The sequence below is a fragment of the Tachypleus tridentatus genome, chromosome 8, assembly GCF_004210375.1.
Source record: "Tachypleus tridentatus isolate NWPU-2018 chromosome 8, ASM421037v1, whole genome shotgun sequence".
Lineage (NCBI taxonomy): Eukaryota > Metazoa > Arthropoda > Merostomata > Xiphosura > Limulidae > Tachypleus > Tachypleus tridentatus.
Genome location: NC_134832.1, coordinates 140616266 through 140630700, shown reverse-complemented (window position 1 = coordinate 140630700; position 14435 = coordinate 140616266). Strand labels below are relative to the sequence as shown.

Below are 14435 nucleotides of genomic sequence, written 5' to 3'. Positions count from 1 at the left end.
GCCCTCCCGGGACACTATGGTGAGAGTGGGTGGAGCTTTCCCCGGGGCTTCGTGTGTCGACCAGGTCACGTGATACCCTAACCCTGCAGACAAATCTGAAGAATTATAAACCCTTTTTGTTCAGTCTGCAACCATGGTATGACCGTTATCCTTGGGTTGCATTACAATCTGCGCCAATCTACATATTCTGTGGAAACCAAACAACACTTTCAAAACAGCTACGATTACCCTTAAATTTAATTTTTTTATTGCAACTTGTAACTTTATGGCTTCCATTCTTGCTTGGTAAACGGTCCCTGTTGAATGGCACATTGTTAAGTTCACTAACAACATGTCCTGAAAGCTGAATAGCACATTGTTAGTCCTGAGAATTCCCTTTACTTACGTTTCTTTTTTCTTAACCATTACACTGCCGTATCTGTTACAATTTACTACATCAACAAACTTAAGTATTGGCGATGGAAGTTCATAGTTTCTCGAAACTTCTTACATATGCCTGAACGAAAGAAGTGGTGGAAAAGTTGAAATATTTGAAAATATACGCGTGACGTCCTTACAAAAAATAATTATTGACTATTAAGAGCAAATCTCAAAAATTTGAGTCGGGTTAAGCTGACAAACTGCCTACATCACGTGAGCACGGTCCACATTTACAAAGAACAGAGAGTCAAATAATCGAGATCATTTTCGTTTAGAAAATACAGGTTTAATAAATAACTACAAGACCACACATTTTTGACATATAAGCTTCTTTTCGATCGTGTATAATTAACTTTAGTAAAAATATTGTCTGTTAAGCTTCGCTGAATAACATTATAAAGTACACAAGTAAATTTCATATATCCAACACAACTACCTACATACAGTGCCCTCTACTGTATTCAAAGTTTAATTATTTATAGAATTTTATTCACATTATAAAAATAATAATAAATGTTCATATCTGTCAAAGATAGGGACTACTCTATTTGTTAACAGCGGGTTTGTTTGTTTGTGTGTGTGTTTTAATTACGCACAAAGCTAAACAATGGGCTATTTGTGCTCTGCCCACCACCAGTTTCGAAACTCAATTTCTAGCATGCGAGTCTGCAGACATCCCGCTGTGCCACTTGGAGGCATTCACAGTGCGTCAAAGACATTAAGCGTTCGTAATTATTAATTCTATCACTATTCAAAGTATGAAAATCCCGGACGTATCTATGATACAACCGTAACCTATTGTTTCTTGACAACTCGTAAACGTTACTTTAAAAAATAAAAATATCTCTAATACCGGATCTCATTAAGTAAAGCTTTTTACTATTGTTATAAACAATATAAACGGTATCTACTTATGTCCTGCGTATCCTTTATTTATATCAAAGAAAACGTTTCTTTTAAAGCTCTGTATACGAATTCCAAAAATTCTTTTGTCATGTTTTTAAAGTACGACCTAGTTAGGAATACAAGTAAAAAGGCTTTACTGTTTAACGACTCCAAAATGGGAATTGTTGCTAGTTTAAATAGCCTTTGTAAAAGAAAGATCCTTATATTATTATTATTTTAGTTCAGTTCATTTTTATTTTAATAACAGCGACATTTTCTAGCGTACTTATTTACTCCACGTAGAAACCATTGGGTTAAATTAGGGTTCACTACTAATCGCTCGTGCTTTGCGAACCATAGAAGACGAGAATGCACGTCACTAAACAACGACATTAGGAGATATCAAAGCAGTAGATCCCTCCCCCCTTCAAATACCTTAAGACCATCTTAAACTCTTAGGTTTATTTTCAGGGTATTTCTAACCATCGCATTTAATGAAAAATGTAAAGAAAACAACAACAACAGACACGACACTGACTGCAGAAACATTAACTTGTAACAGTTAAACGTTGGGAGGAAGTATTTCCGTTATTACAACATGATTGGTTTGTTTGCTTTTTATTTCGCGCAAAAAGACACAAAGGCTATCTGCGCTAGCTGTCCTTAATTAAAATGTATCTCAGAACGGCTGGAATGGGTATCAACACTTTTAGTGATAACCAGAGAACAACGTTTCGACCTTCTTAGGTCATCTTCAGGTTAACAAAGAGAGTCTGCAACTGACCGTTACCGAGAGCATAAACGGGTACGGGATGTTAGGTTATTAATTAGCATAGGTATAAAGGTGTTGCTTTATATTGGTTTAATTTTGGTTTTAGTTGTTGTATAAGTAAGGCTTCTTTGATTTTGCATATAAATTTCTCAACAAGTGGGTTTCTCGACATCACTGATTAGTTTATATTTGTTTCTCTACTTAGTATCTTGGTGTTTTCTATAGTTATGTTGTGTTTATTTGATTTGCAGTGTTCAAAAACGTGTGAAGGTGTGTTTTTTTTTTTTGTTCTTTGAATCTAGTTTTCCTTTTTCTGCTTGTTTCTCCGATACAGAAGTCATATCAGTTGTTACATTGTATTTTATAAATTATGTTGGTGTTGTGTTTGTCAGTGTAGTTTATACATAATATGGACTTTAATTTTGTACCTGGTTTAACAGTGTAAAACTACAAGGAAGGCAACTCGTGATTACCACCCACCGTCAATTATTGGTATACTCTTTTGCCAACGAATAGTGGGATTAACCGTAACATTATAACGCCCCCACGGCTGAAAGTGCGGGCATGTTTGGTGGGACAGAAATTCGAATTCGCGATTCTCAGATTGCGAGTCACGCGCCCTAATCACAAAACACAGCAGAGAATACTAAAATTACATAATACATAATATCAGAACTTGGTTTGTTTTACAAAAAAGGTACAAAGGCATTTCTTTTTCAATGTCCCTTATGCAGTTAAGTTAAAAAACCTCACCCATGATACTTACTGACCAAGCGGTTTGTTTCTGTACTTTAGAATATCGCGCAAAGTCACACAATATAAATATGTGCACATGTGATACGAATTTTGATCTGATCGAGTAAGGCAGTGTTTCTCAACATTGAAAATGGAGAGCTGGGGACGCGCAAAACATGGTATTGATCTCGTGAGTTTAGGTGATTTCAGACAATGTAGTCTTTCTGATCGGAACACATAGTTTACATAAATGTCCTTGCAATAGATATGTCCACTTCTACACTGTGGTTTATATACTGTAGATGTGTTATATAAATATGTGCGTGTGTGTTAGATGTGAGGGACTGGATGCATATTGTATACAGCGTGCATGAAGAGGGTTTCAGGCCAAAATTGTCGGAAGCCACTGGACTGAAGGAAAGGCAAGCTAATCAAAATTACCCACCACCAATTTTTTGGGCTCCATTTGTCTGACCAATAGTGGGAATTCACAATTAGTTTTATACTACAGCACGTACGCACGGCTCCAAAGTGCGTGCAAGATTTTGCGGCAAGGAGACGCTAACCGCGAAAACCCTGGATTCATAGTCCAGGCACGCTACCAATAGGCCACGTCCAACTATCCTTTAATGGGATTATGGCTAATTTATTTTTAAGCATGCTGTACATTAGAAATTAACACTGCGAGCCGTTTTTCACAGGATGTCAGATGCCTACTCTAAGAAGTATCTCCAAAACGAAATTAGAATGAGCAACATATGAAAACATTTTAAGTTTGAATATTAACAACAGGTAAGCCAGCATTCTGGCATGATTTCACGATCTCAAAAAAACGTAGATAGCTGTCAGAGGAGGTCACGCATATTTTAAACTAACGTTTAGGAGCGTTTGCAAAAATATTGTGGCCAAGTGAAACAACACTTCGATGGACTTTGCGCTTTTTCATATGTTATAACATGGTCTATTAATTAAACAACAACAAAAACAGTTTGGTGTTACAATTTAACCGGACACTCAAACGTTTCGCTCTATAGCTTATTCAGGAGCGTCACACAAACTGAGACTGACAGTACAAAGCTTTAAACTGTCATTTCCTACTACGTAACGTTGCTTATATTACTATTCTAGCACACGAAGCAACATAAATTACGAAATTACTGTGGTAAATCCTCTGAAAATTTAACTCAAGTATAGCATACAACAACAAAACACCACTTTGTTTCGTATCAAATTTACAGTTCCTTGTCTCATATGGGGAATACTACTACTAATAAAAAAGGCAAGTTTTGAGTCTTGCAACAAAAGGTTGGCTGTCAAGGTCATTTACCGCCCTCTAGGTGTAGTTTAGTCCGATACCACACGTCACGAACCACTTCACGTTTCCAGCTCAATGGCTTACTTACAAGCTGCTAATGAGAATCCGCCCGAGTCCCATACACGTCTTATTCACCCGTCCAACCCCCAACCCAAAATCATGTACTGGAAGTATTACGTCTAATAACGTGACGGCTATTTTATACTTCGAAAGTTTCCTCAAACAGAACAATAATGGCTGCTGGTTGTTCGTCTATGATCACGCGTAGATTGTCTGTGACGAGAACTGGCGACAAGTCTGGATCCGCGGGAAAGCAGGTTCGAAACACTAGCGCCCTTTAGCGGTTAAAATTGATATCGTCACTTTAATTGGTAACTTCTGCATTCCTGAAAATCAACTTTATGCATTTAAACTGTTATTACTTTATGGTCTTTATTGACGAGTAATTTACGGAAATTTTACGATTAATTTTAACGAATCATTTATATTTGGAGAATTTATCAAAATCAGCACTTAAAATGACGTGAATATTTCCGTAATCTCAGTCGCGGTTACTCACCCAACTAACGTGAGCGAGGAGGTTTGGCGGTCGAATTAATACGTTCGTCACTGATACTTTTGACGATTTGTTTTGGTTTTTGAATTTCGCGCAAAGTTATTCGAGGGCAAACTGCGCTATCCGTTCCTAATTTAGCAGTGTAAGACAAGAGGGAAGAGAGCTAGTCATCATCACCCATTGCCAACTCTTGGGCTACTCTTTTACCAACGAATAGTGGGATTGATCGAACATAATACACCCCCACGGCTGGGAGGGTGAGCATGTTTGGCGCGACGGGGATGCGAACCCGCGACCCTCGGATTACGAGTCGCACGCCTTAACACGCTTGGCCATGCCGGGCCAAAAGTAACAAGTGTATGTTTTCTTAGAGCAAAGCTACATCGGGGTATTTGCTGAGCCCCCCGAGGGGAATCGAACCGCCGAATTTAGCTTTGTAAATCCGGAGACATAACGCTGCACTAGCGGGATGCCTACTTTTGACGAATACAGGTTGTTGCGTTTCTATTCTGTTTTGTTAAATGTTATTCTAAAATATATCGATTTGTTTTTTTTGTAATGGAACGTAATTATGTTTTACAGCTAAAGTGTAACGTTGTTGTTCTTTGAATCTAGTTTCCATTTTTCTGATTGTTTCTTCAATATAGAAGTCGTGGCAGTTGTTGCATTGTATTTTATAAATTATGTTGGTGTGTTTGTCAGTGTAATTTTTACATGGTATGGATTTTAGTTTTGTACCTGGTTTTTTGAATAAATTTCATGTTTACTGGAATGTTGTGTTTTGTTACAAGTTTTTTCCAAATGTTGGTTATTTTTCCTCTGATATCGGGAACATGCGATATGCAACAATATAAGGTTCTGTAGTTTGTTGTATCTTGGGATTTATTGTTTGTTTTTTTTGTTGGTCTAGGTGTGTGCGTATAATTTTTTCCACGTTCTTTTGAGGAAATTTGTTGATTTCATCGTTAATGTTATCGGGTGAACATAGCTGTTTATTTGGTTTCTTAATGTGTTGAGTTTTTGTTTCGTTTCATATGCTGAGTCTCAGGAAATGTATAATCCAGTGTAGGTGATTTTTCAGTAATTTCCGTTTTAAATTTTAAATTAGTTCTAGTGATTTTGAGGTTAAGAAATGCTGTCTGGTTAGTTTTTTTCTTGTTCACAGGTGAACTTAATGTTACATCCACCACTATACTGGTACAGGTATGTTGATGGAACAATTGTTGGATTCACATCAACAGAACACACACAGTTTTTTTCGATCACGTTAACTCGATACATCCCAACATTAAGTTAATCTGTGAACAGGAAAAACTAACCAAATAGCATTTCTTAACATTAAGATCACAAGAACTGATTCGTAATTCAAAACAGAAATCCACAGAAAAATCACGCATACTGGATTATACATTCCCTGGGACTCAGCACATGAAACAAAACAAAAACTCAAGACATTAAGAAACCAAATAAACACAGCCACAAAACTATGTTCACCTGATAAAATTAACGGTGAAACTAACAAAATAAAACAAGACCTCATGAACATCAACAAATTTCCTCCAAAAACCGTTGAAAAAATTATATGCACACACCTAGACCAACAACAAAACAATAAATCACAAGATACAACAAACTACAAAACCTTACACTGCTGCATACCATATATTCCCGACATCAGCGAAAAAATAACCAACATTTGGAGAAAACTTATAACAAAAGGCCATCCGTGCTCTGCCCACCCACCGAGCGTATCGGAACCTGACTTCTAGTTGAAGTCTGTAGACATACGGTTGTGCTACTGTAACTAGGCTCTGACAATAATTCCTATCTCTGTTCTTATTAGCCCTTTACGGTGGCCAGTCTAAGTGTTACATACCATAACGATTTATTTTATCGTCAATGATTCGTATAAATAGCATTCAGACTGAGGCTTTCTTTGTGTAATGAAAACCCAATTGAACTGCTGAGTTCTGGCACTCGAAGAAAGGCCTTGTCGACAGTGCATGCAGGGGCGTAGATCCTGGGGGGAGGGATGGAGGGTATACATCCCCCTTCATTTTAGGTGGGGGGTATGGTGCATACAATCATCCCCCCTACAGTGTGGTCTGTTGAATGGTTTTATTGCATCACAGGCCTACAAATTGTGTGTTTGTTCTTGTGATTCTCGTGTTCTTACCAATCGAATTACATAATTAGGCCTAGACGTAGGCTTTTTCAGTAGCCGAAATGTATATCTTTAATATAGGCGTGCTTCAAAGCTTTTCGATCTAAGCGATAGTTCGTAAGTATCAGTCAGTAAGCCTAAGAATACATGCAAGTATCGTGGCAACAAGATTACTCTGTGACTGCATGTTTACATTCAGGTTTCAGGTTCACATAATCAGAGATTACCAATTTGCAAATTGAACAGTCCCCAATGTCACAACTTTGGTAACTTAAATGGACAGTCATTCTAACTAGATAATTATGATATTTCATTCTAACCCTAAGTTTTACACCATAGATATAACTGGATCTTTAGAAACACAACGTAACTGTTAACTTTGAACATTCATCAGTATTAAAATCCCTATCAGATAAGCCACTGAAGAAGAAACACAACTTAAAGCACGTCACTTGGTTGTACTACTTACAACTCAAGCTATGTACAACAAAACTTATAGATTTAATCATCACACAATCTTCTAATAAATGACAGTTTGGTAAAACTTGCAAAACTAAAAGGAAGAACATTTTATTTATTAACGAATTTTTTATTACTTCTTTTTATTTTAAAAATAATTTTCCATAAATTAATAACTGCAAAATGTAAAAACAATGATCCTAAAAATATATTTCAAGTGTATGTAAATGCATAATATATTTATGAAATACATTTCATATTTATTATTTCTAACATAATTCTTGTCACACAATTTAAACACATTAGTATTACGATATTAAATATACATTTTTGTATTAAAAATATTCAAAGAATTCAATGAAAATCATAGATAACTATTTGATGTAAGAACAAAGGAAAAGTTAAATTGTTCAAACTAACTTGTAATGTGAATTTTCATCACACATTTATACATGTCTAATTATAATTAGATTCTTGGTGTTTAGATGACTCATCACATACAGCTATTTCATTCAATTCTCCCAAACTGTTAAAAAGTTAATTTTATAGTAACTTATCAGAATTATTATACACATAACTTTGTAAAAGTAACTCCCATTCCACAATCTGTTGGCTATTGTTCCACAATCACTCCATGCTAAATGACTAAGTGTAATTTTATCTAACAACAAAGTAATATTCATATGAGCCAAAAAAAACAAGTATAGTTTTGGTTGATGTTGATTACATGAATTACACAATAAGAAACTGAACCGTGCGTTAAGTATTTCTTTAAAAACTTTTCTCAGAAGAAGCTATTTTAAACAAATACCACTTGTATCACTTTGTTATAATCAGTGTTTGTCTGGAACTTTTATCACACTTAATATCATTGAACTCTCTCTTTATAAACAAATCATACTATGTTAAATTGTATCAGATAGGAGAAGGCTAGAACGTTATCAACAACACATGTATTGTAAAAGACACATGGGTAACTAAGGCATATTTTTTCTCTTTTGATAATTCAATCTTTAACGAGCAACAAATAATGATAACAATCTACGAAAATGCGAGTAAGCTGCGTAATATCCAGATGTGTTCCTTCTCAAACTCATACATTCCTGAATGTACAGCTGCATATAAAACTTTGTTATCACAGACATGCAATCAGAGCACTGTTCGTACATCCTTCACTGAAAAGACTATTAGTGCACTATTAACACGTCTTTCGCTACAGAGTCAAATCCTGCATTACCGATACATTGTTCATTGCACAGATGGATAGTCACAGCCCTATCCATACATTCTTCACTGCACAGCTTTGCAATCAATGCTCTACTGATACTATACCCTTTACTAAACGGATAGGTACTCACTTCACTATACAGAGCAGTAAATAAACTATTCATACACCTTTTACTACACAGATAGGCACTTACTGTACTTTAATATATGATTCACACCTACAGAATTTACAAAACTGTGTACACACTGTTAAATGGCATACATGATTTTAACAACTTTCTAGTTATCATCAATGTTCAGTGTTTTTTTTTTTATTTGATTAAATACTTGGTTTACTACCTTAATTATTTGTTTTACTGGGTTACATTACACACAACTGTAATAAACAAATTACACATTATTCCTTTTATAAACAGTGCTAAGTTCAGCAGTGATAATCAAAAACAAACAACCAGAGTGTTTGTGCTCACCTTTACTGCAACAATGCTCAGACCCATTCCACTGTTTGTCTTCTGTAACATCATGGTTACCACTTCAGGTTCCCCTGAAGGTCCAGATGGCTGTGGTCGAGGTTCAGGCTCCTTGTGAGAACTGTGACTGTGACCACTAGGACTAGGAGCCTGTAGTAAATTTCAGGTTAGGCAATTACGATGTAATAATAATAAAAAACAATTCAATAAAAGGAAATCAAGTGAAGATAAATCACAGTAAGTATATAACTGCACTAAAGCCACCTACATGATGAAATAACTTTAATGAAAGGCAAAAACATGGGCATACAACTAGTACTGAGTACTTGGGAAAAGTTATGTTACCAAGAGTAATCACTTATAATATCAATAAGCTATGCACCTGTGTTTGTACACAATCTGTGTAAAACAAATAATATTAACATTAAATACAAACGAATTTTTTTATGGAAAAAAAGGCTCCGAAAATAGTCAAATTTTACAATTCCACATAATTTTACACGTCTTAGACACGTGTTCGTGGCAACAGAGATTTCAGCTTCATTGTGATACCTGGAATATGAACTGCCAACCAACATGATTGAAATTCACGCTAATTTTCAGGCTATTTTGTAGCAGAAAAATACAATACAACCAACCTCTGTATCTTCATGATCAAACACTATATAAAGGAGAGTTTTCTTTTGGTACGAAATTGTGGTTTATTAGTTAACAGACTAACCCTTTTATTTAAGTACATTCCTTTTGGTTCTAACTTGAATTTCAGAAACTCCAATGTCCCTTTATAGCCCACCCAATCCTCCAAATTCAATTTCAATGTTTCACAAACTGGATGTTAAACAAAGCACAAGAGTATATGTGTGAAGAGAAGAATCTAAATGCCTCCTACAGACAAAATCACACAAACTTTGGATCTGTAATCTCTGTTCCAAGTAAGAAGTTCAATGGCTCTACTGTGTGGTCAGTTGTTTTCCTCTCTACTTTAATCATCATATCAAAGAAAGATGAAGCAATACGCCTCTAATCTAAAATTGTATAATAGTCATGGTGTTCTTGTTGTTCACAAAATTAGAACAAGTCAGTAAAGATTTTTCCACTAATATCTCAACATCAGAGACTACCATTAATTTGTGCAACAACTGAACAAAGCCAATCAAATAAACCATCAGTTTAGTGAAACATACACAATGGTGACTGAGCACTGAAAAACCATTTTATATTGATTACAGAAGTTATCTTTCATTGGTCAGATATTGTTAAATGGCTGAATGAAAACCACCCAAAATTAAAAAACAGCAAGTTAGGCCTTTCATACCTTGCATATTAAATGACTGAAAGGTAAGTAATTATTATTCATGCATCCAATATAGTGGCATTCACAGCTATTATGGTTACAATATGACTGTGCCTAAGAACGGATGTAATATTAGGGGAATTTGCAACTTTGGGTCAAAGGTTAGCTCTACCTACTTACAAATCAAGTTCAGCCTAATTTAATAACATACTGTCACATACCAACTATGAAAAAAAACTACATCACAAGACAATGTTAGAATATAACTTTAAAATACAAAATAACTGTAGCATGAAACAACTGAAGTTAGTTACAGTATGATGATACCTGGTATCAACCATAATAAAAAAATAACTGAATTTGAAGAACACTGGGTCAGTTAACAATTTCTATGGATAACAGTTTTAAAAAATCCTTTAGTTCACATTACGTTCTAAAAAAATGTATATTTTTACCCAACTTTGGATATCAATGTAAAGTTTACCTATTAAAATAATAAATAACAAGAATATTTTCCTCTTAACTCAATATTTTTATAACAACTACATACCAAACTTAAAATGCATTAAAAATATATTAGTTAGTAATCATGAGATCCTTATTAACAGGAATGAAAAAAAACAACAAAATTATCAAAACAAACGTTAACAACATCTGACATAAAAACTGACCTCAACAGAATGATGGCCAACATCCTGATCTGTCATATAGATGGTCCAATAGCCAGATGAAGTAGTCTGTATGGTCAGTCGACACAGACCTAGGAGCACAGAATTAGAAAATTACAAAAGTTATACAATCAGGTTTACTGTGCACTAAAATTCTTAATTAAACACAGAAAATAATTAAAAAAGAAAAACATCCAGCCTTTCTTAATGGTCTGTATACAGGTAGTGGGTAGGTCAAGGTTAAATTCACAATCTAATCAGATTACTTTATTATCTATGAAAGTTTGGTAGTAACAGGACTGTCATGATGGACATGGCTTAGAAACTACCCAATCTGTTTCTTTATTATCTTGAATTTAAATTTTGGGGCATTTCATATTGGCTATAAAGCAATCATTTCCTACACTCTTTTAGTGTTAGAAATGTAAAAAGTGATTTGAAGAGGTGAGGTGACTGAAATTCACTAATGCATCACACACTTAACATGCTAAATACAAGAAGCATGGGAGTATCCATAGGTATTCAGGAAGTATTCAGAACTACCTTGATGATATTGTGTAGCAAGTCAAGTACAATATCATGGGTGTAGCTGTTTTCAAAGTGCTACTGTCTGCTCATCCCACTGTTGACAACTGTGATACTTCGACTTCCCTTGCCGATCCACAGATGAAAGCTGAACATAAATAGGTAACAGTAGAGGCATAAAAGGTTAGCAATTGTTTAATTAATGGTGCTGAGAATGTGGCTTTATTGATGTACACTAAATTTACTCTCAGCAGGTAGATCTTAGCACTAGTTAGTACAGAGACTCAAGGATGCTGTACTTCACTTAAAATTTATCAACAAAGTAAAGAAAAAGTTATATAGAAAATATACATCCAAAACCACCTTCATTGGGAGTTTCACGATTGAATGTATTTGTAATATTCATCAAATTATAGTGTAAAGATACCCCTTTTTTAGTTTTTAATTTCAAAACAAAATATTTAAATAAATTCTCACTGATTACCTCCCTCTATCATGTGACTCTCTGTGCTCTGAATTTTCAATTTAATACATTTTTTTATTCCTTTATATGGGTTTCACAGTTTTCTCCAATATGACACACAAGCTGCAGACATTGAAAGGCCAGAAAGTAAAATAAAAATCACCTACCTTCTTTATTTTCTAAGATATCAATACATTTATTATATTCATCACAGAAACTCCTCCCAGCTTTTCACACTTTTGAAATCACTTGTTTGCTCGAATCTACTTGTCAATGGTACATGCTTATAACTAATAGAAAAGCTACTTTGTAAACCAAATGATTCTGACAATAGTCTGGTTAGTTATTCTGGTTAAAACCACTGTTTTACAAACAAATGTTGATCCATTTAGACAAAAATCACTGTCCTGAAGAGTAACCTAATTATAGCCTAAATAGAAATCCAGACAAACCAAGGTAATTCTGGGGCATTATATGTTAGTGCCTTATATATATATATTCTTTGTGTTGTTTTCAAAAGCACATTTAAAATGTACATTAATTATTTTTAAACAATCAACATGCTTAAAAATAAAAAAAAGCTTAGAAAAGCAGCCATGTGAGTGCAAACTGGTCTTGGTCTTAGGAAACTGCAAAATTTCTAGTTTGGTTTTTTAGGTATGTTTTTTTATTAATTGCTAAACACTTTTAACAAAAGTAACTAAAAAATTAAAAACCTACTACGTTATAGAAGAAAAAATTGTATAAAAAATGTTTCTTAATCACTGCTCCAGAAAAGAACATCACCTTACATAACCTGAAACTCCATTTACCCTTAACCTGCTGCACTGACCTGAGGAACTATATTGCTTGTCACAGGAGTTAGGTAAAGATCAAGGAGTAATAAAATGAAAACAACTAAAAAGAATTGAGGCCTAAAACTGTAATTATCTTACACAAACAATAGTAATATTTTATTTGATTTTACTTCATATTCTCCAACTTTCACTACAGATATTTTTGCTACAATCAGTGGGTAGAGTAGTAGTAGATGAAAGTTTTAAAAAAAATAATATCCTTTTTATGAAATTCCAAAGACTATGCAAGTGAAAAATTAAGACTAAGGTGAAAAGAGGAATTGTTATTCTTAATATGAAAATCACTTTTACCCAAACTGAATGGCTTTGTAAATTCACAGATGAATCTTTATTATAAATACTTCATACAAAAACATGATTTTCTGTGTATAACAGAACTAATGTTTACTTGAAAGCTTGGTACATTTTATGATACACTTAGTTCATTCATCATTATAGTAAGTGTAGTTTCAGGGTTATATAATGTAATTTTCTGTGTATAACTGAACTGCAATGTTTACTGATAGCTTGCTAATTTCTGTGACTATACATTTAGTTTATTCAGTCACAGTAAGTGTAGTTTTAGGGTCACATGGTGGTAAAAGTCAGTCAAATTGTCAAACCTATATTTGTACAATTAAATAAAACATTTCTTTCACTTTTTTACAGTCTAAAGTGTGTTAAGCAACTGAGTGTCGACTCCTTGTAGTCTCTAACATTTTTATTTACCAACTCATCCTTCATAAAGAAAGTAGTTTTTATTTGTCAATTACTTTAAACTATTAAATAGAAAACAACAACAAAATAGTTTGTATTACCACATATGCTGGTTTATAATATTATCCCATGTATAACACAGCATTGATTTTTGTGAGAAAACAATGCATTTCTTTGAGGTTCAGTGTATAGGACAACCTCTATTGACAAGCAAGTCTAGCATGTAAAGAAATTCTTCCAACTTACTTTTAAACTGCACTAACCTGCACTCTGAGGTATTCAATATACCCACAATGTTTTTCTTATTCTCTACACATGCTACATACAGCTCTATGTAGCATAACTGTTGTCACAAACATGTAATAAACAACTTTACAAAGTTTTCATTTGTACTTCTACGCTTACAAAAAATGTGTAAACTTTAAGATGTAGTAATTTGCTATAAAAACAGGTTTACAAATCAGAGTACATTACGGAATCTAACAGTATATTTCAACTTTAAAATATCTTTATTAACTGTAACTATCATGTAAGATAACTTCCAGTCCTAAGGAAATGAGACAAAGGAAACAGAAATATGTTACTGTAACTCAATAGGTGACAGGATGTCAACACTATTACTTAAAAACACGCAAACAAGAAAAGTAAAAGAAACAATGTAGTATTGATTAATATGTTATTAACTGGAGAATTCTTACTGAAACTATCTTTAAACCTGCACATACAATGAGGGGTAAAATCAGGCATTGTTTTCATAGTAAAAAGTATTGTCATATATGTCGATAACACGGTAATATAAAAAAAAAAAACACACAGAGAAACCTCCATCATTTAGTAATAATCGTATTATTGAAATATAACTAACTTTTCAGTTACGTCTGTTTTTCAGTCATTTTAAAAAATTATTTATTAAAGAAAGTGCATGAATT

General features: G+C 34.0%; 1 protein-coding gene across 5 annotated transcripts in view; it reads right to left on the bottom strand.

The window, feature by feature from the left end:
* The window catches only part of cno (adherens junction formation factor afadin), a 125686-nt gene that overhangs the window by 40795 nt on the left and 70456 nt on the right, over window positions 1-14435 (bottom strand). For all 5 annotated transcript variants that reach the window (XR_013012984.1, XR_013012985.1, XM_076451786.1 and 2 more), the window contains exons 17-18: window positions 10969-11057; window positions 9004-9153 (exon numbers count right to left, since the gene is read on the bottom strand). Coding sequence is in view for 3 of the 5 variants with exons in the window: in XM_076451786.1 (XP_076307901.1) it covers window positions 9004-9153; window positions 10969-11057 (239 nt within the window). In the remaining 2 variants the exon portion in view is untranslated. The remainder of the gene's footprint in view (window positions 1-9003; window positions 9154-10968; window positions 11058-14435) is intronic.